This window comes from Ursus americanus, chromosome X (assembly GCF_024610735.1).
Source record: "Ursus americanus isolate L20-20 chromosome X, mUrsAme1.1.p, whole genome shotgun sequence".
In the NCBI taxonomy this organism is placed as follows: domain Eukaryota; kingdom Metazoa; phylum Chordata; class Mammalia; order Carnivora; family Ursidae; genus Ursus; species Ursus americanus.
Window position 1 is genome coordinate 36,189,580 of NC_142164.1, and position 27,079 is coordinate 36,216,658.

The 27,079-nt window shown below is 42.7% G+C and overlaps 1 protein-coding gene and 1 pseudogene across 1 annotated transcript in view; both read left to right on the top strand.

The window, feature by feature from the left end:
* DCX (doublecortin) overlaps positions 1-27,079 on the top strand; it is a 99,075-nt gene that overhangs the window by 46,606 nt on the left and 25,390 nt on the right. The window contains exons 3-4 of the mRNA XM_045788433.2: positions 24,347-24,449; positions 26,488-26,625. Coding sequence (XP_045644389.1) covers positions 24,347-24,449; positions 26,488-26,625 — 241 coding nt within the window. The remainder of the gene's footprint in view (positions 1-24,346; positions 24,450-26,487; positions 26,626-27,079) is intronic.
* On the top strand, positions 4,301-4,425 carry LOC123786200 (U4 spliceosomal RNA; annotated as a pseudogene).

A 27,079-nucleotide genomic window follows, 5' to 3' on the forward strand; every position in this document is an offset into this window, starting at 1 on the left:
TTTTCTACCTCATGACTCTCCCAGTTGCCTTGTGTCCGTGGTGGAGTGAACTGTTATCACCAGTTTCAGAAGAAGTGTTAGGGGAAGGGTAGGGACTTTGGGACCTTTGTCTGAGTTTAGGTAGGTTAAACTCTTTCTGACCATCGACTGCCATGTTGATGGTTTTCTTTTTGAAGTGAGTGGGGGTCAGGTATCTCACCTTGGTAGGCTGACCACAGTTGTAATTCTGCATTTGTTTGGGTGATTATTTTACCAATATCAGTCTCCCCTGATAGTCTGTAAGTAACAAGGGAGCAGGAACCAGGCCACTGTATCCCCAGCACCTAACACAGTATCTGCCACGTAAGTGTGAAATAGAATTTGTTGACTAAAAACACAAACAGTTGTGGCTCTGATGTTCTTAGAATGAGAGACAGCCAGGTGTTCAGGCAGGCGGGTGGGGAGAGGCATTTGGGAGGGGTAGGGCCTCTCGCTACCTCTCTACTGTCACCCCAGGGAGACATCTCGCCCTGGGAGTCCACAATTCACCTTTGTGAAAAGCTGTCCCCAGCTTCAGCCATCCTCTGAATCTGCCTACAGTGCTCTCATTGAGGAAGGTTGGCAATGATTGAGAATGAAGCTTGCCTTTGATAGTTAACTATTTCTTGTGCTCTCTAAGCCACTGTCTTCTCCAGGACTGATGCTCGTCAGCAGGCACAGGCCCATCTTGCTCCTTGGGGCCTAGGGATAAAACTGTGCCAGCAAGCTGTAGAGCTGGGATGATGGTGGGCAACCAAACAGCTCAGGTACTGTATTTCCACCGAATTTGAAACTAGGACATACTGGCGCATTTCTTGAATCCTCACTGCTGCAGGAATTGGCCAATATATCTCTCTCTTGCCTCTCAAAGAGAATTGACATGGAAGGCAAGGATGGAGGATGTGGCAAAGATGCTGGAAATGGAGCAAAGATAGTGTGTTGTGAACAAACTTTGACTCAAGCCTTGATTCAAGAGAATTCTTATGAACAGAACTAGTGAGTCTTTCTCCACCTCTTCTCACCATCCCATTTACTCTCTTCAAACCCTGCTCTTTTCCCACGATCCTTCTCTTGACGTCTTATCTATTGCCCAGAATTCATGCAAGGTCTTAATACCTCTGTTCCTCAACAGCACAAATAAGAGTTTAGCTGAATCCCCAGCCTGTCCTATGTGACCCAGGATCTTGATGCAGAAATGAAGGGCAAGCTGGATGTATGAGTACATTTTCTGTATCAGCTCCTCAGTTGCTAACTGGAATAGCTGTTGTTCATAAAACCCAGAGATTTCCAGGGAGACCATTGCTAATCCCATAACCTCAAGACACAGATAGAGCAGTTGGCTTGAGTATCACTAATTTCATTTCCATGCTTATGTTTGCCATCATTCATTCAGGGAAAAGAGCAAGTCAGCTATGATAAGGGTAAACTGTGGATTAGCATTGCATATCATAGCTGTAAATTTTACTGTAAATGAAATGCACAGATGATTTAAAACCAGTTACAGAAGAAACAAGAAGGGACAGTGAGCCTTTGATGGAAAATAACTTTGTTATTTGCTTAGTTGGGTATTTGGGATTCGTTTATTTTTCTCATTTTATAAGGAGATAGTTCCCAATAGGCCTGAGGATTGGATTTATGATAACAGTTAAGGAGCTTAGGTGAAATTAATAAAACCAAACTTCAAAATATGTTGAAATGAAAGTTAAGAGTTTGAAGTCTAGCTGTTTTTTTAAAGATTTATTTATTTATTATTAGAGAGAGAGATAGCACGAGCAAGGGGAGGGGCTGAGTGAGAGGGAGAATCTCAAGAAGACTCCCTGCTGAGCCACGGAGTCCGATGCAGGGCTCCACTTCACAACTCTGAGATCATGACATGAGCGTCTGACAAGAGTCAGATGCTTAACCGACTGAGCCACCCAGGCGCCCTTGAAGTCTAGCTCTTTTAAAGATACTGACAATTTCCCTTTAGAAAGTGGTCTTTCCAACTCAGAACATCTCAGAGACACAAAGCTCATTGCTTTTTAGTGTCTTTTGAAAATGCACACACATAACATATTCATCCATCATCATTTTTATGTGAGTCAAGCAATCGAAAGTATAAAGAGAATATGTGAAAGTCCTTTCTCCTCCTCTCCAGTTACTCTTTCTCAGTGCAGAGGTGACCACTCTTAAGTGTCCAATGTGTATCCTTCTAGCCCTTTCTAAAGACATTTATATCAGTGGTTCTCAACCAGAGCAATTTTGTCTTTCAGGGGAGCATTTGGCAATGCCTGGAAGCATTTTTGGTTGTCATAGCTGGGGGTGGGATGTTACTGTCACCTAGTGGGTAGAAGCCAGGAATGTTGCTAAACTTCCCGCAGTGCACAGGACGGCTCCTCCAAGAAAAACAAAACAAAACAAAACAACCCCACAATCATCTGGGACCCCTGGGTGGCTAGTGGGTTGAGCATCAGACTTTTGGTTTCAGCTCAGGTCATGATCTCATGGTTGTGGGATCGAGCCCTACACTGGGCTCTGCACTCAGTGTGGAGTCGGCTTCAGATTCCCTCTCTCATCCTCTGCCCCTCCCCACTCGCACACTCACACGCTCTCACTCTCTCTAAAATGAATAAATAAAATCTAAAAAAAACCCACAAAAAATAATCATCTGACACCAAATGTCAATAGTACCAAGGTTGAGAAACCTTGATTTACACATAGAGATGGAGGTAGAAATAAATATATCTATTCTTAAATAAGATCACATAATCTCCATTTGTCCACAATCTGCTTTTGCACCATTTGGAGCTCTTTCTATGTGGGTATATACATTCCCACTGCATTCCTTTTCAACAGTTGCATGGTATTCTCTGGTATGGATATATTGTAGCTCATGAAATAGTCCTCTATTGGTGGATATTTAGGTTGCCTCCAATTTTTGCAGTTACATACAATACTGTAATAAGCATCTTTGTACATATATCATTAGATTCCTAGAAGGATAATAACTGGGTCATTGATTATATGTATTTTCTTTTGGTACATTCGGCCAATTGTTCGTACCCAAAAGGCTTTATAAATGTTTACTTCCATCGACAGTGTTTAAGAGTGCTGTTTTCTTATGCTTTCTGCAACATTTTCATCAGTCTTTTAGATTTTTACTAGTCTGGTGGGTAAAAATAATATATAATTGCTGCTTTAATTTGCATTGCCCTGCGACTATAGAGATTGAGTGAGAATTTTGGCCATTTGAAATTAATTAATTAATTAATTAATTGCCTGTTTGTTTACTTTGCCCATTTTCCTATTGGATGCTTTGTTCTTTTTAAAAAACATTGATATGATATATTTTAGAAGGTAATCCTTTGTTGAATAGGAAGCCGGTATTCTCAGGCTTATAACTTGTATTTATTTATTTACCACTTCTTTTTTTGTAAAATGTTAAATTAAAAGCCTCTCATTTTGGCATAATCAAATTTATTACTCTTTTACTTTGTGGCTTCTGTGTTTTAGATCTTGTTGAAGAAGGCCTTCCTTACTTGAAGATGATCAAAGCATTCTTCTCTATTTCTTCAAACATTCTTATTGTTTTTTCCTTTTATGTTCATCTCTATGTTTTGTGTTTGTTGTGAGCTATAGGGAAGTGTCTACCTTTTTTCGAAAGAGATAGGCAAGTTTCATCCCAATTTATAAAATAATTAATTATTTCTCCACTGATTGGAAGTGCCATTTTGACTCTCGATTCATCTATGAACTCGGTTTCATGGATTTATTTCTGCCTGTTCCTGGCATAATACTACCCTGTTTTAAATACTATAGTTTATTTTGATGTCTGAAGTTGTAAATCTCCGCTGGGGATTTTTTTCCCCCAAGATATCATGCATTATTCTTATACATTTTTCTTCCATATGAACTTTAGAAACAGATTGTCAATTTTCATAAAAGTGCTACTGAGATTTTTATTTGGACTGCCTTGAATCGCGTATCTAAGTTTAAGGAGAAATGACATCTTTAAAATATTTTGAAAATGAAAATATCTTTTATTTTCTTCAATAAAGACTTGTATAGTTTTTACCAACTAGGTCCAAGACATTTTTTATAGATTTATCTCTAGATATCTTATCATTTTTCTTGCTCTTGTGAATAGAATAGTTTTTCTTCTAAACTTTTTAATAATTGACTATTGCTAGAGTATAAGAAAACTATTATTTTGTATGTTGATCTTGTATGTGGCCATCTTGCTAAACTATCTTACTGGAGCACATGGATTTTTGTTCATTTTCTGCAATTTTCTGAGTAGATAATCATCAGTGGCAGGATTGTGGCCAATGAGGTTTATCTGAGGCACAATTATTGCTAATTGAAAATAGTGATCATTTTCTCTTCTATTTTGCAAAATTTATACCTCATTTTTTGTTCTTATTGCAAGTTCATTACTTTATAAGGCTACATGTTTAAAAGTTCCTTCCTATGGTGAGTCAAAATCTGTTCCGAACATTTTTTTGTCCAGTAGTTCCAGTTCAGTCTTCTAGAGCTAAACAGAATAAGGCAAATCATTCTTCTGCAGGATAAGACTTCGAATATTTAAATATGTTTATCATGTCCCCCACATCTTCTGTTTTCCAGGATAAGCACTTCTATTATCTTTAATATATGTATACTTTTCCCATTCTGAGTCATGTTTCTCCAAATGCACTCTATTTTCTCGATGTTCCTCTCAAAACATGGTGCCCAGAGTGGAAGAGAGCTCAGATATTGTCTGACCATTGCAGAGTTCATATAGAGAAACTAATTTTACTAATTTGCACACAACGTTCCTCTCAATGTCTTGTAAGATTTCAATGTTAGAGCTACCTGGTTTTAACATACTATTTTTTTTTGCAATGGAATTTTTTTTTATTTGAGAGAGAGCATGAGCATGGGGAGAGGCAGAGGGAGAAGCAGAATCCCCGCTGAGCAGGGAGCCCAACGTGGGGCTCAATCCCAGGACCCCGGGATCATGACCCGAGCCGAAGGCAGGTGCTTGACCAACTGAGCCACCCAGGTGCCCCTGCGATGGAATTCTTTTGCAAATGAAATCTTAGCCAGAATCCTAATTCTTTTTTTTTCTTTCTTTCTTTTTTCTTTCAGAATCCTAATTTTTAAAATACTGAAGAGTGGAGTTTCTCTTGTTGAAATGAAAGGAGGGTGGGAGGTTACAGAACATTCATGTCAACTTCCTTCTTGTTCCCCAAGGTAGCCCAAAAAGCATCCCAAGGATCTGAAGAGCATAGTTTGGAAACCATGAATTGAGTCCGATTTCTTCAGAGGACAATGTGGCCCAGAGAGGCAAAGCAACTAACTAAGGTCACACAGTGACTTAGCGAAATAGAACTAAACTTGGGTCTCTTAACTCCCATTCCAGAAATCTTTTCACTGTGTCACTCTATTCCTCACTATTAACTCTCACACCTTAATGACTCCTATTAGCCTTGGGATCAACTAAAACCCTAGGGCTGCTGTTACTATCCATCTTGCTCCATCATATACAGTTGATTTTTGGAAATCAAAATGTGGAACTCTACATTTATTAAGTGTATTAAATATAATCTCTCCTGGAACCCAAAGGAACATTAGAAATCTTTGCTTTTTGGCACATAAGTCCTGCCCTTTAAAAAACTTTCTAAATTTTTTTTTTAATTTTGTTTTCAAGTGATCTCTACACCCAACAAAGTGCTTGAGCTCATGACCCCAGAGCAAGAGTCGTGTGCTCCACCCACTGAACCGGCCAGGTGCCCCAAAAAACTTCCTGAAATCTTGATTCTGTCGTTTACATCAATTGATTTCTTTTGGTAGGGCTGTTCAAGTAAAGCTACAATTCGTTACACTCACATTACACCCCCAGTTCTTCAATTTGCCAACAAATGTATAGTCAAGACCTAACTTCAAAAACTTCAGACTTATATTTTATGGCATTTCTGCTCCTTTATCTGGAGAACTCCTACTCATCTATTGAGACCCATTTCTTTTTCTTTTTTTTTTTTTTGAGACCCATTTCTAATGTCACCTCCTCTGTGAAGTGTTGCTATGCCCTCATTCTTCTTCTTTGGAGCAGAATTGATGGGTCCCATGTTTATAACACTAGAATTTCAATGACTAACATACTTTACAATTTTATGAATTCCGGAAGGGTCTTATGTATTATCTGCATCTCCAGACCTTGAGCCTGGGATGTCAGGTGGACTACAGTGACTGCCTACTGAGAAGGAGTGCACGTTGGGGAGGAACTCAGCGCTAGCGTCTTGTGAGGGGTTAATGATTACTGCCATGGGCTCAGGAAGGAAGTATTTTGCCAACCCTGGCCCAGGGCATAGTCAGTACACAAAATATGTTTTTTAGACTATATTTTTATATCCCCCACAGATGTCTAGAAGTTTTATCAAAAGAAAAGGTAGCTGGGCATGGCTTGTGCTGACCCTTATTTGTGTCTAGCGATCCTAATTTCTCTTGAGTGCTCACAAACAGTATTCTAATAGTCCTTTTGCAGTATTTTTCTGGGTATCAGCATCAAGTTAATTACTGGTTTATATTTTCTGAGATATACTTCTTTCCCTTTTCAAAAAGTAGGACAACATTTCCTTGTCTTTAGCCTTCTGGCGCCTCTTCCATTTTCCAAGAACTTTCCAGGTGGTGGTGACTCACTTGGAGAAAATGGCCCCATTCACTCGGACCTTTCAACAGCATTGTTTGTCATGGTCAGGGGCCATGACTAGGAGAGCTGTTTCTTGGAAAAAGTATATTTGAATTGGGCAAATCAGAGACTGAAGTCAGGATGGCCAATAAATGTGTTATTGACAGAGGCCTGGCCTAGAAAGACAGCCAAGTCTAAGGAGGCAGTTTTCTCTGAACCATGGCCCAGCAAGCATTTCAGATGGCTCTCCCTGTCTCTCTTCCCTTCCCCTTCTCTTGGCTCCATGCTCTCCTCTTGCTGTAGTTTGTCTACTCTGAGCTGAATTTGGATGGCTGAAGCATAACCTCAGCACAAAAATGACCAGAAGAATGCACATCTGCCCTTGAGTTCCGGATGAGGGCCTAGGTCAGTAACTGTTAATGACAGAGATAATAAGCAAAACAGGAAGCAATTTCAAGAAATTGAAGATATTAGGTTAATAACAGATGTACTTGAAGCTGTACGTATGTGAAAAAGAGAGATCAGCTATGGAGACACACACACGAATACAGCAAAATGGTGATTTGTTGGAATGCTAAAAAAGGAAGTGTTCTGTGAACCTACTAGATGCCCAGTCCTGCGCCAGCCTGGGAGGGTGCAAAGGCACGATCCTAAAGATGTTGCAATAATTAAAACAATTTTTCCACCTTGATAGGGGAATAACAAATAGCCAGGGTCTGATGTTCAGTTGGTTTTTTTTCCAAACCTTTGCTTGAACAAAATTTGGAACCAAAGTATAAGTGAATTTTTGAAAAGGCTAACCTTCAGTGACCGGGAAATGAAATTCATCCAAACGCTCTGTTCCAACCATCTATTAAATGACCCTTGATCTACTGTAAATGTGGAGAAAATGAGATTCAAGTGACCATAGCTTGTCTCCCACACTCCACTTAGAGCTTACTTTGTAGAGGCTGCAACAAGCCTGGTTTTCATTGGGACGGGGAAGTGTCACCATGCAGGTTCCATCCATCTAAGGTTCTTGTCCCCTCGATGTGGATCTTACCACTTATCTGGGTAAGAGGGAGAGTGAGAAGTAGGCCCCCAGCCCTCCAAGGGGTTGTCCTGTTGCTGTAAACCATTGAAAGCCTGACTCGTGATCCCAGTAGCCCATGCAAGGGACAAATGTAAACAGGGGCTGCTTTGCTCTCAGTGGAAAGGTTTGAGTTGAGCTCCTTCCAGGCGATCACACTGGCTGCCATTTTATACAGTCTATTTCTGTCTTCCTGTACACATCCCTCAATTTGCATTCCTTTTTAAACTTGCCACTAGTCCTGCCTCTCTGTGTGGGAGGTGGAATGGATTTGAAGAGGGAAAAAAAGAAAGACCTTTTTGTGAGGAGGGGGAGAATACAGAACTTTCACTAGCTGTTCCTCTTGGGTGTCTTCAGAGAAGCATTTTGTCTCCCGGCCTCCTTGAGGGTTGTCACAGAAGCTCTCTTTCTCACAGGAATCATCCTAATTTCTTTGTGTATTTGACTTTTAGCTGTGTTTGAACCAATTTGGCACTTGGTGCTTGGCATAATGGAAAGATGAACTAAAAGAAAGTGGAAATGGAACGTTAAAGATGGTTTACATGAAGAGAGTGATTTGAAGGGCCCGTCAAAGGCTCTCAGATATCCTTTACCAAATGTTTAGGGATAGGAGATGTCTACTATTAGGGCTTTATTCCTGAGGGTTCAGTTATAGTCCTCTCTAGGCATTACCTACAGCCCTGGCAGGATGCAGATTAAGCTATGAATACTCTAGCATCTAGAAATTCGTTTTCAGAAATGTGCAACCAACTCATCCTTTCCCAGCAACCAGTTGGATAGGTTGCCAATATATTGGACTTGGATTATTTCCCCCATTCTTAAGGGAAACTAATTTAATTGTGTAAGTTTTCAATCTTAACAGGCTCAAAAAACAATTGCTATGAGTTAAAACTTGGAACTGTGAGGCAATTTAGCTGATTGTATAAACAAGGTCCCAAAGTCAACTTTTCAGACCATTAAATGTAGGTCAGAGGCAAGAAGAGAATTAAATTGTGACAGAAGGAACTCAACCAAGGATTTTCCATGAGACTGACAGCTCCTCGAGGACAAAAGCTGTATCTTATTCTTTGTTACCTAACGGTTACCATGGTGGCTAAATTCTCATAAGCATTCAGTGAATCTTATTGAACAAGCGATTGAATTGAAAAGAACTTTTTGACTAAAAATCGATCCTGGAATGCATTACCAAGTCATGTTAGGGAGTCCTTTGTTGCACAGCTTTTATAAAAGGAGATAGGTACAGCTATGCCCAGGATGTGGAAGTGAAATGCTCTGTGTGGGCAGAGAAAGACAGTGGATTTCCCCTCTAGCTTGGGTGCTGTGAAGCAGGATGAAGATAGTTCACATAAGATTCTCTGTCTCTCTCTGCCTCTGTCTGTCTGTCACTCCCCTGCCCCTGTGTGTCACTACCTCTTTGTCTCTGTCTCTCCTTTGTCAAAATCTGATTTACTTTACCAGCTTGGCTTGGTCCCACCTCATCCACTTTCATTTCCCCTTAGGTCACGCATCTTTTGCAAAATAATTATAATAATTTGCATTCATAGAGCATGAATGCTTTTCATGGCACTTTCATACACACTATCTTTTTGTTCCAAATTGAAAGAAAAACTACAGTCATAGTCATACCAGTTCCACTTTTTTAGATGAGGAATAAAGTGTTGGAGTGACTTGCCCATGATCACATAGCAGTGTGTGACTGAACCAGGACTAGGAGCCAGTCCCTTTGCACAAATATCACCCTGAGTCTCAAAATTCAGAAATAAAAGTTTGTTAGGAAGACAGTAGTTACTCCTACTTGCCGTCATGGTTATAATCCTCATACTTTCTGTTGTTTCAAATTCTTTTTTGTATTCCTTCCTAGGCGTATGAGGCTGACACTTGAGAAAGGGCCAAACCAGACATTATCTCAACCACGGGGTCTCAATTTATCCTTGGTGTGTTTTTTTTTTTCTTCTTCAAACATGAAGTACATGCTTGGCGAGATTTAAGACAACATTGTGCAGGACATCTTTCTGTCTCTCCTTAAACCAGCTGACATAGAAGTCTTTTGAAATGTGCTGCATCAGAGAGCGTCTTCTCGGTCTTTCTCTTACAGATTTCTTTGACAGTCACGGAAGGAGTACCTCTTGTACTATTGATATTTCATTGAGTCTTTTCCTTCTTAGGGCTGGCAACTTTCTCACACAGATTCAAGAGGCAACAGGTCTAGGGTAATTACCAGCCCAAACCCTATTTGGTGTCCCAGAATGGAATGAGTAAAGCAGTGTTGTACTGAAACCATGGATGAAGTTGGACCTCAGAGCCTGGGAAAGATGCCAGGACTAGAAGAGCCAAGGGCTTTGCAAAAACCAGAGGTCTAGGCAGGCTGTGAGTCATTAACCAGACAAGCAGTTAAGAACTAGGAAATAAGCTTCTTAGTGGGGTTAAAGTAAGGCCAAGGGTCAAAAACTCAATAGCGATGAACAATAGTAACAACAAACCTCCCTGGGAAATGAGACGAATTCTGCCTTAGCCCAATAGCCTGCTGAAATTGGGCTGGCTCTAGAGAGTTGCCAGCCTGCCATCCACGGGTGAAAGCAAGGAGGCCATCTTTACAGCTGGGGAGTGGAGAGTGTTGTGGTCATAGCAAAAGTAACATCTTAACAGTTGAGAGATGCCCTAGAGCAGGGTTTCTCCAGCCTGGTACCATTGATGTTTTGGTCCAGATCATTCTTTAGTTCTTTGTTGTGTGGCTCTGTTCTATGCATGGTAGGACATTTAGCAGCATCCCTGGCCTCTACCCACCAGATGTCGGTAGTAACCCCACCCCCAGGTTGTGACAACCCAAAATGTCTCCAAATATTGCCCAACGTCTTTGGGGGAGTTAGAGGGAGGCAAAATGGCCCTGGGCTGAGAACTGCTCTAGAATCTATGAATCATGAAAGCTCATTGGCTTTGAACTTTCTAGGATTCACTGGCTTCTAATTATCTTTAGAACAAGGAATTTAAGGTTGCAGGCAGAGGCATCTGCAATTCCATCCTTCCCAAACGTCCTTTCACATCTAGTGCCTGACTCATCTCTTCCATTAGGCACTATGCAGTTCCTAAGAACACTGAACCCTCAGAATTTTCCTCCAGTCTTACTTAATTGCAAACTCAAGGGTAGACCAACTCCTGGTTTTCCTTCTTGATTTACATGCAAATTAGGACACGTGTGAAATCACGTTTTTTTTATTTTTTGCAACGGAGTTCAAAAAGACATGGTAAGTTTCTGTTTCCTTATGATTTGCCTTGAGCTTTTACTTCTTCATTTCCATTTCTTTCCTACTTTCATGCTATGATATCCTCTGCAGCAGAAGTCTGCAGCTGATGAGGTAGGACACCCAGCGGCCAGAAATGAAGAAAGAGAGAGGGTGGGGGAAGAACTGGGTCTAGGACTCTCTGCTCTGGAAAATAGTGGCAAGGAACATTGTACCCACTTATTTATCTTCCAACTCAGCCTGTTTTCTCATCACCGCATTGTACTGACCCTTTCTTCAAAATGTGAAGAAGCAGTCCATGCAGTTTTGCTCCCGATTGCTGCCTTTGTGGTGGATTTTCGCATTTGTCAGTAGTAGGAGTCCTATAAAGGCTTGTCAGAGCGGCACTGTGGACTGAGACATGACCCAGAAAAGACCATAAGGTATAGTGCAAATGGCCCCAGACTAGGAGTCCAAACCCATGTTCTATTCTAGTCTCTGTCTTCCTCTTTGTTGACATTCGAGCTTGCAAATTACCTTACCTTGGCTGAACCTCAGGTTCCTCGTGTGTAGTCTTAGAACCACCCATTTGCCTACGTGGTAACTCTATGGCTCAGATGAGACAATGAGGTGAAAGCAGCATGAAACACGTAAAGGCTTTCACACATGCAAAATGGTATCATTGTTGCTTAATTGCAGTTCACACCTCTTCAGTTATTCTTGCCCAGATGTCACAGCACCCGCTGGGTGGATGTCACGTTCAAGGCCATGATAATAGTTCCTTTCTCTTGCCTGCAGTGACAGACCTACTTGCCAGGACTTCCTCTTCAGATTTACTCTCTACTTTCTTCCCTATGCCACCCTGCTCCATGCCCCGGGAGGCTGACCCATGTCCACAGGCTCCCTCGTCTTCTGGATTCCGGTTGTGTTTAGCCCATGGGGAACCCTGGCAGAGAGGAGAAAAGTAAGGTTAGGCTGTTTATTTCCTGGCCCCTTGCCTGAAAAGTTGCTGGGCGTCTTTGGACTGAAAGTCACAGCTCCAGTCAGGGAGCTCTTTTCATATCATTTTCATGCTCTCTCCTTCCTCTGGGTTCTGGTAACTGCCGCCTTCCCTCTCTCTTTCAGGAATAAGGATGATAATGGACCCCACCTGGGACACTGCAGTATCCCCTGTGGCTTCTTTGTACCCTTCCCATACTTTTGTAAACAAGCCCCTTTGTTAAACTATTCAGTTTATCCACTCGGAGTGTGTCGTGGGTTTCTTACTGGGATCCCAACTGGTACACCCAACCAAATCTCTTTCTTTTCTTCGCCCCTGATCTGTTTTTAGTACTAAAATCTAGTGTTATAAAGGAGGGACGTTATGTAAGGAATGCAATCGGTTTATGGCCATTAACATTCTGTGCAGCCATGTTGAGAATCAGCTCCTAAGTCACCAGCTCAGAACATCTGCAACTGAGCTGTATGTTCCTTACCAATTGGATAGTCCATGGTCTTTGTCCTTTCCCCAGCGAACCATTGAGGCACATTTAGAGGCCATGACTCTCGTGCCTACTCTCTCCCACAAAGGTCATATCCTTGCTAAATTCCAGCATCCTGGGAGGCAACCATCTGATGCACACTCCAGTCTCTGGTTTGCTGTAAATCAGTTTGCACCCCTTTGCTTCCCTTGGACTCAGTTTGCAGAGAATGAGCTTACATCCTTTTGCTTCCCTTGGACTGGAGTCTCAGGAAGCCTGGGAAGGGGGGTACAGTTAAGCCTCTGGGATTCCACCGCAGCTGCCAGCATTCTGGCCCTGGTGTCTCTGCTCATTAACTGTGTCCAACTTGGAATGTTTCAGAGACTGTCAGAGCTAGAAGAGACCTTGGAAATCAACTAGTCCAGAGGTTCTTACGTATAGATGGACTTCAGGGAAATATTTAAGCCCTGAAACGATAAGAAAAATTAGCTATCTACCTACACATATGCATTTTTCTGAGAAGAAGATTGATAGCTTTCATCAAATTCTCAAAAGGGCTTGTGACACAAAAAAGACATGGACCTCAAAAGGCTCCAGACCAGCACTCTCGCCTCTAGCAGGGGAAACTGAGACCCAAAGACAAAGCAACTTATATGATTCCACAGTGAGCCGAAGGCAGGATTTAACCCAAAATCTAGGAAGACATTAACTTCCTTTTTGAAACAAACCTTTCCTTCCTCTGCTGAATTCCAAAGCCATATTCCCACCATACTTTGTGCACAGCAGACACCAGATAACTCGTTAAATGCAACTGATAACTGCAATGGGCCTTACAAGTACACTCTCTTATTTTAATTGACCCTGCTGAACAGAATCTAGAGTTGTGTGGGGCTCAGGGCCAACCTTAGAGCTTAGTGGTGCCAAGGGATCAAGCAGGGTTTTTCCACCCCAGTTCTCTCTGATGAATGGAGTTCTGTCTCGTCCCTGTTTCTCTGAGCCAACTTGTCCCCAGGGCCCTGTGGAAGGGCAGGTGTCGGTCCTGGGCATGGACTCAGCGGCCCAACTCCAGCGCCTCTGCAGCTGTTCTCATCCCTGTGAGGCCCCAGTGGGAGCTGACACAGAGACTCTTGGAAAATGGCAAAGAAAAGCTAAGGAAAAAACACCCTTGAGCATTGAGGGGTTGCCAGGCTTCCAGGGGAGCTGGCACTGGTTAGCTCAGGTTATTAAATCACAACCAGCTTCTGGTAAAATAGGGTAGAAAGTCTTGCTCCTTCCCATCTCCCCTTCTATGGTCTTCTTTCCCAGGGCACAGATGTTTTCATATTACCCAGAGTGCCCTACTGGATTTCCTTACCCAGGTCTCCCCACCTAGGAAATAAGGGCCTTTGCTGTGTAACTTAGGTATCTGGTGTGTCAGAGTAAAAGAAGTCTTGAGTCCTAGTATCAGCTCTGTAACTAACTAGCACTGCGGTCTTGCACAAGTCACTTAACCTTGATAGGCTTTCATGCTTCGTTCATTTAAAAAAAAATGGGGCTAATGAACCAAATGAGGTAATGGAGGTGAGATCACTTGACAAATGCAAAGCAACAAAAGGTCATCGTCACCTTTGGCCATTCAGAGATAAATTGTTTTAAAGGTAGAAAGAATAATCTGGAGGGCTGATAGCCTAGCTGAGATCTGGACTTCAGTTTTGTGGGGGAAATTCCAGAATGAAGGTGAAGGGAGAGTCACCATTGGCTGTGAGAAATCTGTTGACAGAAACTTGATCTATTCCTGAAGTTTCGCACGCTACTTTACATCCCAGAGACCTATGAGAAGAGCTTCTAAGGACCAGTCACTCTTCACCAGGCAAGGAAAAAGAAAAGCCCAGGCAGGTCTAGTGCTGGAGAATCAGAGGGAGTTAGCTTCACTATGACTTGCTATAGAAATAGGTAGACCAGCTTGCAGAGGGGCATAGAATTCCCAGAGGGTGGCACAAGATAGTGGGAATAGAACATCCATCTCTCCCACCTCAAGCAGCCAGTCAACCCTGTCTCCCAAGGCCCTCGGGATGGGTCACACACTAAAGCTAAGCCCCTTGAGGCAAGACAAAGGAAATCAGAGACATGGTCAGTGCCTTCAAGAAGTGGATGCTCTGATGGACGGAAGTGAGATAGGACAAGCCCCATAAGGCAACTACGGTGCTTAAGAAACGGTCTTTAGTGGGGGAGCAGCTTGACGCTGCGTTGTTTTATACAAGTAACTGGAAAGTGAATAGATCCCAGAACTTAGTAAACAAGTCAATCTTCATCTCTTACGACTTTGCCTAGTATGTGGCGTAGAGGACAGTGATCACTAGCGGTCTAGAATAACCTTGTCATACTGTAATATCTTTAATTAGGAAACTAAAATTTGATTATTAGGATCCTTCGACTCTTGCTATTATTGATGATGATATTTTTTAAATGTTTGACTTTTTACACTTGAATTTAGTGGAGATGCCGTGGTGAACAAGACAGATGTGGGCTCTGTTGGTTTGGAGTTGCCATGGTGGTGGTGGTCTTGGTGGTGGTGGTTCTAGTTTAGATCAGGAGATAAGGACGCCCTCTCTGAATAGAGGAAGGTTGACTTCTGCCTCAGCAATAGGGCTGACCAAGTATTCTAAAAAGCCTCCCTGTTACAGTACAACTAAATCCTAGATAAATTATAACGAACTACAACTATCAACTGCTCTGTTGATATATAATTCACATACTATACAATTCACCCTTTTAAAGTGTATAATTCAATGATTTTTGGTATATTACATTACTTAAGGGTTTTAATTGTGGTGAAAAATATATATTACAGAGATTCGTCAATTTAACCATTTTATGTGTGCAATTCAGTGGCATGACTTAACACTCACAGTGTTGTTCAACAATCACAACTATCTAGTTCAAGAACTTTTTTTGTCACCCTAGACAGAAATTATGTAATTATGAAGTAATAACTGCCCAATCCCCCTTTCCTCTAGCCTCTGGGAACCGCTAATCTACTTTGTGTCTCAATGACTTTGTCTATTCTAGCTATTTCATGTGAGTAGAATCATACAGTGTTTGTCCTTTTGTGTCTGGTTTATTTCATTTGGCATAATGTTTGCAAGGTCCAGGCTGCATGTGTCAGAGCCACATTCCTTTTGTGGTTGGATTGTATGAGTATAGTGTGATTCCTTCGAATGTATTTTGTTTACCCATCCCTCCCTTGATGGACACTTGGATTGTTTCTACCTTTGGGCTATTGCAAATAATGCTCTAATGGACACAGCATACAAGGATCTATTTGAGTCACTGTTTTCAGTTCTTTTTTGTATATACCTAGAAGTGGAAGTGCTGGGTCTTATGCTGTGATAATGTTGTTTATAAGAAATATATATATTTGGTCTTTGTCCTATTTCTTTCAAAGAGCTCCTAAAACTTACCTTGGAATATCCTAAGGGATGAGTGACAAAAGTGTCTTTTGTTATGTTAATGAGGGGACTGGGAGGGGGGCGCCTAAGGATGTGGGCTGGTTAAGGAGAGAATCAACCAGTTGATTAGTAGTGGAACTTTCGGTCCCACCCCCAGACCTCTGGAGAGGGGAGAGGGGCTGAATATTGAATGGGATCACCCATAGCCAATGTATGATATAATCAACCATGCCTATGTAAGATGCCTCCACAAAAAACCAAAAAAGAGTGTTGGGAGAGCTTCTGGGTTGGTGAACGCATGCAGATGCAGGAAGAGCCGCACATTCAGAAGGCTTGGCAGCTCTGTGTCCTTTCCCCGTACCTTGCCCTATGCATCTCTAAGGAAGTGCAAGCTAATAAGAGAAAGGCAAAATATTCATTCCCTTGGCTATCGTTATCTATAATAGATAAACTGAAAGTAAAAGACAAGACTGTGTCAGACCTTGATGCTAAGCCAAATGCAGATTTCAGAGAGTCTGAACTTGGGCTACTCGCCTCAAAGCTGCTCCCACCCCCGCAAGGTAAAAATTGTGCAGGGACGACAGAAAGCCCCTTTAAGAACTCTGGTCACCAAGAAGGTAGTCAACGTGGGGGAAGGGCCAAACCAAGAAACTACCGGAACCAGGGAGTACAGTGTGAAGGAATTGTTTCATTTTGTGGATCAGTATCATCAGCTTCCTGAGGAGATTTTATGGAAATGGATTATGAGAGTGACTAATTTAGGAGCTGTGTCTTTGGGTGTGAATGCTGCAGAGTGGAAGAGCCTTCCCTTGAGAGTTTGCAATGCAAAGCTGTTCTAACATAGGTCTGGAGTTCAAATCTATGGTCCTCATGTCACAAGGAAAAACACCGCTGAGAAAAGGTGGCCCCATGTTGTTAGTGCCTCTTTGGCACCTGACAGAAGCAAATTCACATCTTTTTTGGAAGAAAGCCTCCCCAGCCTAGACCCCTCAGGATTCCCCAAGACTTAGTTCAACGAAATAGGAGCTCACATAAAAAAAATATATATATATCTATCAAACATAAAAGAAAACAAGCCACCACAAGGGAGAGTTAGCACAAACAACAGATTTGGATTCCCAAGGACTTCAGATACTAGAATTAATTAGATACGGGACACAAAACCACTCCAGCTGGATTGTTTCGAGAAACAAAACATGTAATCAAAATGGAATAAGAAAAAGAGATTATCAGCTATGACCAGGCAAATTTGGGGGGAAAATGAAATAGAATTTAGTGAATGGGCCAAACAGCAAATTAAATACATCTGAAGAGAGAAAGAGTGAACTGGCAGATCTGAAGATTTTTTTTTTTCCAGAATGGAGCACTGAGAGATAAGAAGGTAGAAAATATAAAGGTGAGGTTGAGGCACAAAAGATAGAGTAGGAAGGCCTAATATGTGCCTCATTTCAACATGACCCCGCGGAGAAAGATCTAAGATGTAACAAGGAAGGGTGAGTAAATAAACTGGTAAATATGTAGGTAGATCTGAATAATATTAACTGTATAAAGTAATTAAAACAATAATGACTAGTTCGTGGGGTGAAATAAAATAACTAAGAGTCTAAGCAACAACAGCATGTAAGCTGAGGGTTGCACGGACTTAAATACATGATTCTTTAGATCTGACTCAGATTCTTTAGATCCAGGTGGAGGGAGCTTCCAGGGCGAAGGCCCAGAAGCAGGAAAGGTCTTGGTGTGTTTGAGCGGCAGAAAGCAGGCAGTCTGACTGGACCCAGCTAGCATGGGTGGTATAAAAGATAGATATAAAAGTATAGGTATAAAGGTATAAAAGTAGAGCTAAGGTCCAAAGTTTGGAGTTTGTTCTCTCTATGATGGGCCGGCTGAAGGATTTTAAACAGAGAAGTGATATGCCCGATTAGCGTTGTAGAGTACTGCTATGGTCACAGTATGGAGAGCCATAGGAGTGTATGTGTAGAGGGTGGTGGGTGTGTGCTGCCAAAACCCTGGTTATGAGGCTACTGTACTAGATCTTGGACTAGGCCAGTGACAACAGGGAGGGGGAAATGTGACTGCTAGTAATAAATGACTTCTAAGTTTCTGGTTTGGGCAACTGGAAGAATTGTGGTACCATTCAGACGAGGGGGAGAAATAAGAGTTTAATCTTGGACAGATTTAAATTTGGGGTGCCCATTCCTCCATCTTGGTTAAGTGAAGCTATCAAGCAAGCAGTTGAATATGAGTCTAGAGTTCAGTGATAAGAAGGGCCTAGAGATATTAATGTGGGAGTCATCGGTATACAGATAATATGTAAAGACTTGGGGGCTAGCCATGATCGCCTAGTAAATAGGGGAGAAGAGAGGAGGTCTGAGGACTGAGCACTAGGGTTTTCAAAAATGGAGCTGTCTGGAAGAAAAAGAGAATCTAGTAAAGGAGGTTGAAGTGGGAGAAAACCCAGAAGGCTGTGGGATCCTGGAAGCGAAGAGGGGCAAGTATTTAAGGACGAGGACTTGCTCAACTTACACCCAGTGTTGCTAGGAGGTTGAGTAAGATGAATCCAGAGACATGACCACGGGATTTGATAACATGGAAGTCATTGTTGACCTTGACAGGAGCAGCCTTGTGGAGTGAGGGGAATGGAAGCCTGGTTGGGTTGGGTCAAGGGGAGAACTGGAGGTGTGGAAGAGAACATAAGATACTATAAATGTAGAGGTACTTTAAAAACAGTAAAAATATTTTACAAATGCAAGTAGCATTGTTATTTTATCACCAGAGATTTTAGGGACATTCAAGACATTGAATAAACAAACTTGTGCCAATAGAGGTCCTGCAGAACCAAGGAGCTGTTTACCCAGGCAAAAATGTTGTCATGAGAAACCACAAGTAAGACTTCAAGATAACCACAGGAAAACAACGCTGATAAGAAAGCCAGGGTGGTCTCAGAAACGTTGTCTCAGCTTACCAAGCCAACCATTGTGCCAACCTCTGGAGCCCTACCAGGGCTGCAGGCAGGAAACGTTCCAGAATAAGGATGGCAGCAGTATTTAGAAAAAGCTGCATCCGTAATGTTTACTGAATCTTTCATTTACTCATCTTGCAAAGCTTGCCAGCCACTCTCCATGCGCTGGGCACACTGTTGGCAAGACTGGGAAATCAGTGTGATTTGTCTTCCTCCCCGCAAGATTCCCTCTTCTTTACCGCCCTGGCCGCACCTCTTCCCATAGACGCTCCGCTCCCTGCCCTTCTCCTCACCCTGCCTCGCACCAGTAGGCAACTGTATGTTTTGTTTGCAAGGCTGGTAGATGGATCCAAGCACTTGTGCTTTGGAGAGTTAGAATCTGGGACCGTAGTCGATGAGATGCAGGTCTTTTTTTCTAGGGCTATTGAGAAAAGACCCGTTCCTGCCTTGGTGCAGGTACCCGGAATATCCTTTACTGCCATCTCCATCAACCTGCATCCCACGCATCCCTCAAGACTCAGATTCTTTGGCATCTTCTCCTCTGTTACCTTCTCTCCCGCTTCTCATGATTAGAATTGTTCTCTTTGTCCTCTGTGCTCCCCTTGCTCTTCGTGTCTCTGTAGTAGCGCTAACAACAGCACATCTCGTATTCTAATTATTTGTGTGGTACTGACTTGCTTATTATGCTGGTGACTCGGAAAGCAGGGACCTTTTATTGTACATGTATGTATCTCTCACAGAGTTCCTTTGCCATAGGAAGAGCTTCATGAATGAATATTAGTGGAATTGAACCTTCAGTGAAAATATTTGGCATGTTGAAAGTGAGTCTCATACATATACAAGACCTTACTTCCCCAGCATTTCTTGCTGAATACTTAGATCATGAAATGTAGGATCTACTCTGTGAGGGCTGACTGCCAAGGGCACCTGGGTGGTTCAGTCACTGATAGCATCCAACTCTTGGTTTCGGCTCAGGTGGTGATCTCAGGGTCGTGGGGTTGAGCCCATATCGGGCTCCGCACTCAGTGTGGAGTCTGCTTGAGATTCTCTCTCTCTCTCTCTCCCTCTGTGCCCCCAACCTCAAAATAAATAAATAAATTTTAAGAACTACCTGCCAGCATCTGGAGATGTGGAGAGTCTAATCAAGCTTATATCAAGCCACGGAGATAACTTGTCATTCGCAGCTAATACACCTGCTGGTTTTTTTTTTTTTTAAGGAAGAACGTCTAGTTAATAGTTCAATGTTAAGATGAGTTGATTTTATTGCTTTTGTGCTGGCAGTTGATTAATTACAAAGGCAGGCATCATGCTTTTGTGTTCTTGTCCCTGACTTAAAGACCCAGGTGTGACTCAGGCAAAAGCTGATGTCAGTGATACCCTTGGTCTCTGAGGATGCTCTGAGTGGTATCATAATGATTATTAGATTTACCGCATCTGTTGCCACCTCATGACAGAAATTTTATCTCAGAAAACTCAGTTGCAAAATTACGCGTTTGCCATGTAAGCTAAGGTAGACTTTCTGTGCGTTACCTTCATGGAATTTTACAAACCAGCTGTGAGTGTGAGTTTCATTTGGAAATTATTCTGACACTCCATTCTTCTCCTTCTCCTCCTTCTTTTCTTCTCCTTTCTTCTTTTTCTCTCCTCCCCTCCTTCTCCTTGTCCTCCTTCTCTACCACATACTCGGTTGTCAGTTACAGTAATGAATAGGAATCTTCTTATCCAGGAACACCTGGGTGGCTCAGTCAGTTGAGCGTCTTCCTTCGGCTCAGGTCATGATCCTGGGGTCCTGGGATCGAGTTCCATATTAGGCTCCTTGCTCATTGGGGAGCCTGATTCTCCCTCTGCCTGCCATTCTCTCTTTCTTTCTATCTCTCACTGACAAATAAATAAAATTTAAAAAAAAGAATCTTCTCATCCGTAGATTCAAAATACGATCCATACAGATGCTTTCTTTTTTCAATCTAGTAAAATGTTCTAATGAATATCAGGCATTGATTAGGACAAAGGGGAGTCTCCCGTTTTAAGCTCTGTGCAAGCCTTTGACACCAGGGCTTTAGGGAAAGCATGTTCTCTCAGACAATTGCTTTGTCCTGAACTGACTCAGGACACCTGAGTGCTAGTCTCAATTCTGTCATGAGCCGTATGTGTATCTTTGGGCCACTTTGACTCTCTGTGCTTTGGGTTCCTCATATTTAAGATGGAGACCCTTCTATTTCCCCATCTTTGTAACAAAGGCAGGGAGAGCTGTTGTGTCTCAGTATCCAAGACCTTTGGGAAAGCTGGGTATTCACATGCACAATGTGAACTTGTCTACATTTGGGAGCCAGTAAAATGTAGGGAGGGATCACACAAGAAACCTGATGCTGAACAGCTGGATTGCAAAATGAATGTTTTCGAAGCCAGCCACACCATTGTGAGTTTGTCAGAAGCATAGGGGGCTTTGCCTTTCTTAGAAGCTCCCCAAAGGGGGGGTTATCCAAAGGCTTTTCCCAAAGCCTGGGTGGGGGCAAAAAGGCTTGGGGTTGGAGGAGGGTGGGTCATTGTAACAGCAACCCCCAGAGCAATCTGTGAGGGCTTGTTGTCTTACAACAGGATATCATGGTGTGTCACTGCAATGACTGCTTTTGAGCTTTTGGTTTTTCTTCTTGGGAAGCAATTTCCACAAGCACCTCCAAAATGAGTGTTCCAGTGCCTTTTGGGGGCAGGGTTGATGTTTGAAGTGTTTGCTAAACTCTTTTCATGGCTAGTAGTTGGTCGAGATTTTCTAGTTCGTTTTGAGCTAATCTCATTATTTACATTTTCATTTAAAATCATTCATTTCATCTAAATTTTCACCTAATTAGCATATTTATGCAAAGAAGAACTTCTGAATGCATAATCATTATTCCTTTCTTATTCTTAAATTTGTGTATTTGTGTTACCTTCCAAATCCTTTCAATGCTAGTTCCTGTTGTCTGCCAAGATTAATTTCTTTTTTGTTCCTACTTTTCTGCCTTTGTATATCCTTACAAAGCCTCCTTCTTATTTTCTTTACATTTGGTTGAGGCAAAAACAGCCCTCGCTAAATTCTCACTCTGTGATAAGCACTCTACCAGGAACGATGGGGAGATAGAGAGAGAGAGGGATAAACTTCATTGTTACATTCAGGAAACCTGGGAAGGACGAGGGGAATACTCATAAGAATACAGGCAGGTCTGTATTCAGAGTGCTACGTCCTAGAGGCCACTCCCACAGGGACACCCAAGAATGAGGCTTCCCTAAACCCGTCGTGACCAAAACTAAAGTCAGGGCCAGGGCCAAGCTTGAATGTGGGGACTTGGCAGAGATCTTCAGGGCCAAGGAGGCATCAGGGGGTAAACAATTCAGAGACACACCATGTATCAGAGCTAGGGGCTCCAGATTTTGTGGCGCCAAGGTCCAAGATATCAGTTGGAGTCCGCAGCAGAGTGCAGAGCCATGGAGCCTCTGTCATTGGATTTGCCACCAGGACAATATGGAGGATGCTGATTGAACTAATAATGCCAGCCAGTGACTGTGTCATTTGGATGTGGTCGTAAGAAGCTCCCATGGCACCTACAGATACTCCCATCCTAGCATTCATGACACGACACTGAGATGCTACATCCTAGCATTCACGACACTACGTTGAGTATCTCAGTCCATCAGATTGTGAGCTCCATGAACTGAGTCTTACACATCTCCATTTCCCCAGTGCCTGAACTAGGCACGAGTGCTTTGTATTACTGAGTGGCCCAAAGCACAGGCTTTGGAGTTGGATAGATCTTTTGTTCGGCCTCACTTCTTTTCACCTGAATAATTTGCTTATTGTCTCTGGGCCTCGGTTTTCTCATCTGGGAAACAGTGATGACAATAATATCAACCTCTAGAATTTGGGGGGAGAGTAAAACGAGATGAAAGATTTGGAAGTACTTAGCAGAGTGCCTGTCACAGAATAAGGAATTCAATTAGTGGTAGCTCTAATTGTCATTACGTGATCACGGAATGAATGGGAGGGACAAGTGGGCTGAAGAGGGATGTTGGCCTGTTTGATGAGGTCAGGACCCAGGGCTGGGAAAAGGCTTAATAGGAGCAACACAGGCAGTCCTCCAAGTCTCCCTCCCTTATCTTGGCATCTCCTGGATGATTGGGAGGCCGAGACAATGGAGATATCCTTAAGCATCTCTTACTTTGTGTAAATCTTGCAATCATCTTGGCTGGGTGGGTGAGGATTGAATAGACCCTGAGTGGGGGATGATGTTATTAATATAAACATTTTTTCAAATGTGAAATATTGCTCTCTGCACCCAGAAAGCTGTTATTAGTTTGTGAGCTCTGTGCCTTTGGAAAGCCATTGCTGGCAGCTTGAATGGGTAGCTTAGAACAATTAGAAGCTTCGAACACTTTCAAGCTAAGGATTGGGATAAGAATGTTTTGACTCTATGGTTTCTCCTGGGATTTCCCTGGTGTGCTGGACTAATTATCAGATGTAATTAGGAAGCTGAGAATTGGGGAGACTGCGGGGAGCAACATACTTTCCCAGGGACCCTCATTTCTTTGTGCAGAAAACAGGTTGGGGGACTATCTCTCTGTTGTGGAGAAGCAGCAATGCATAGGGCACTAGAGGGCAGGAAGGATCCTGGGAACATGGCTTTACCAGCAGAGCCTCAAGCCTATGGGGACTCATTGCTCTTGATTAAGTTTTAAGTGGTCAGGACAGTTTTCCCCCCTTGATTAAGTTTTAAGTGGTCAGGACAGTTTTCCCCCCTTGTTCTTGGGGGAGGAATGGTATTCTGGGCCACTTCCATGTTCTTGGTCCATTTTTAGCAAAAGTCCAATCCTGGGTCCAAATCAGTAAGGAATTTGTGCCCCTCTTTCAAAACTTATGAAGATGAAGAGAGGAACTTCCACTTCTTGGTCAACCACAGAGTCTATCTACTGTAGGCTGCAGGAGATCTTTCTCATCTGCCTTGGCTTACACCTTTAGCTGGGTGTAAGTTGGGCTAGGAGCACTATGTCTTTGAAGCTCTGAGGAAAGGTAACATTTGCAGGGCCATCTGCTTGTGAACTTTTATTCAAAGGCAGGGACATTCCCTTTGGGCATGGTCTTGAAGTTCTTCTTCTTCTTCTTTTAATGGAGAGAGCTTGAGCAGGAAAGGATGGAGGGAGAGGGCTCTGCACACCCAGTGCAGAGCCCAACTCAGGGCTCGATCTCATGACCCTGAGATTATGACCTGAGCCAAAACCAAGAATCGGATGCTTAACTGACTGAGCCATCCAGGTGCCCTGGTCTTGAAGTTATTCTTAATGCAATGGAAATGAGACTACCACATATGAAACATGGAAAGACAATGGCATTCCTTTGTATCTTTACTCACCAGGAGCTGTGATACAGACCATGAGCCTGGTAGTTTAAAAAATGGAGATCCCTGGAGGCTAACGATGATGGCCCAGATGTGAAACTTTTTCCCCCTGCCAACATGATATGAAGTTTATTGTCACAAGATAATCACATGCCAATCCAATGTCTTTGCTCTCTCCACAGGTAACCTGTCTCCATGATTTCTTTGGTGATGATGATGTGTTTATTGCCTGTGGTCCTGAAAAATTTCGCTATGCTCAGGATGACTTTTCTCTGGATGAAAATGGTAAGCACAACCACTGGATTTTATTGCTTCATTGTTCTCCCTCCTTCTATCCCTTAGGATTTCCATGGGTTCATATGGCCCAGAGAACATCCATGCATGGACCCTCAAGGGCAAATATTGTTAGTCTTTCTCCTGTATGTTTGCATACATGAGTCACTAAGTGAAAGGTTGATTGAATGTCCCAGATTCCCAGCCTCCAAACTCAATAAAACTCACTCTCTGCCCCAATAGTCACCATATTTCTCGAACCACGTATTGTGTCACGTGGGGTGACAGGCGCAATCAGATTATGGGAAAGAACATTTGGAGTCAGAACTTGGATATTATATGTATACTTTTTTTCTAGTCAACATCCTCCAGCAACCTGGCTCATGTTGATGGTTCCATTTTAGAAACATTTTCCACTGTGTTCTTAGTGTCAAATCTTTCCCCTCTTCTAAGCTAGTGTCAAGCTTTCTGGCTTGCTGCCCCATTCCCCCTGCTTTGTGACTCAAGATTCCAGAGGTTGTTAATCTCAGGAAGGAGGTAAATATCTGCCCACCTCCCTTTGCATGAGTCCAAGTTCCATGTGGAAGTTAATGGTGAATTAGCTCACACAGTGACGAGGTTAGGATATGATCCTGATGGGAAGACACATTCAAAACATCCTTCCCAATTATGAGCGGTAACATGTGAGAAAAACAAACCAAGCTGTATTAATATAGACTTCACCAACCGCTCAAGTGACAAGGACCCTGACAGAGGTGGCATTTCTGCTGTGTTCACTTTGAGAAGAGACAAATGGCCATGAAATAGCTAAACAAATCCCAGGCTATCTCCAGTTTCCTATACCCTTCTACATCTCCAGCTCTGGACCGTGATCACTAAAGTTCATCAACCAAAACAAGAAGTAAAACAAACAAAAATAAACTTTCTGAGTTCAGTTTCAAAAAAACTGAGTTCTTTTTCCAAAAAAACTCAGTTAACCAGAAACGATCCCCTAATCTTTCTGGGTAATTGATATTTCAATATATCTTTAAGTAGGAGGCGACAAGGAAGTGTCCAAAGAAGACACTGCCCTCTACCTAGCCATGTGGTTCCACTTTGAGCATCATGGCACAAAGTTGGAAAACCTACAGGGAAAAAAGCACTAGACTGGGACTTAGAAGACTTGGTTGTAGTCCTTGTTCTGCTATTTTCTTGCTTTGCGGCCCTAAGCAAGAGGTTTATTTACACTCCTTGTCGTCTCATCAGCAAAGTGAGTATGATAATTCTCCTAATGCATTAGCACAATCAGTGCCCCCAAATTACCACAGTAGGGATGCTGAGTGAGCTGCATAGAAAAGGTACCCCAAGCGTGGCAGACTGAGGTTGAGGCAAGTAGCAGAAACATTTGGCAGACGCCCCTACACACCCAAGGGCTTTCTATAAGCTCTGAGCCACAGAGTCACTGCTGGCTCATTTATGTATTAAACCAGCATAGGGATTTATGATAATGTGCTTTGAAAATCAAAAAGAGCTCTATAAACGCATGGTGGTGGTGGTGGTGGTAGTGCCCATTTATAAAAATGACATGACATCCCTAATATGCCTATTACAATACATGGCGTGTAATGAACAGTAAATGGTTACTCCCTTTTCTTCCTTTAAATTACTCATGAATGTTTCATCTGTGTGGCTGCAGCCTCTGAGCTGTCAATCTCTTCTCCAAGGAAATTAATTAATTATGTCAACAGGTGCTATTCTGAGACGTGGCTGGGCGCTCACAAATGATCGAGTTGACTGTTTAATAACCCACCCAACCTGTTTTTCAACTCCTTCCCTTGTTTCCATAATCCAGGGATTTAAACACCTGGCTTGGCCCAGATGACTTCTGAAAGTTTCTCTCATGCCTCCTCCCTCAGAGCCGTCATTCCTCCGAACAATGAGGACCACCTTGGAGTCCCGAGCTGTTGGGTACTTTGGCCTGTGGTGGATATTCCATTTTCCAGAAGTTGGTAATATGCCAAAAGCTCGTTTCTCCCCTGGCTTTACTGAGCTGTCTGTTCTTTTCTACCAGAATGCCGAGTCATGAAGGGAAACCCATCGGCCGCAGCTGGCCCAAAGGCATCTCCAACACCTCAGAAGAGTTCAGCTAAGAGCCCCGGCCCTATGCGCCGGAGCAAGTCTCCAGCTGACTCAGGTAACGACCAAGACGGTGAGTGCTCTTCTCCTAACTGTGCACGCTGACTTCATTTACAGAGGCCCCCACCCTCTGCATGCGGGGGAATGAGTTTCTCATGAACACCACTGTGTCGCCATGACACCAGTTCTCCCAGTTCAGAGACGAGCAGGCAAACTTGTTTGGAGTCATGGAGACACAGCCACGACCCCCGATTCTACTCAGATGGATGCAGACCAGAAATCTGTCCTCTTTACCGTGCTTGCTGTAATGCTTATCATCATGTTCGTTCTAATAGTCATCATCTTCAGCGTCATCCAGCAAGAAGCATAGTCGAGGAAAGAATCAAGTCAAGCATAAACTTGAAACAGAAAATCAAAATCGAAAACAGAAATGTAAAAAAAAAAAAAATTGCCACCCTGAAGTGTCAACAGAGTTGATGTGCTTGACCTTCGATTTTGACTTTGAACTTTTTAGTTCTCTTTTTAGA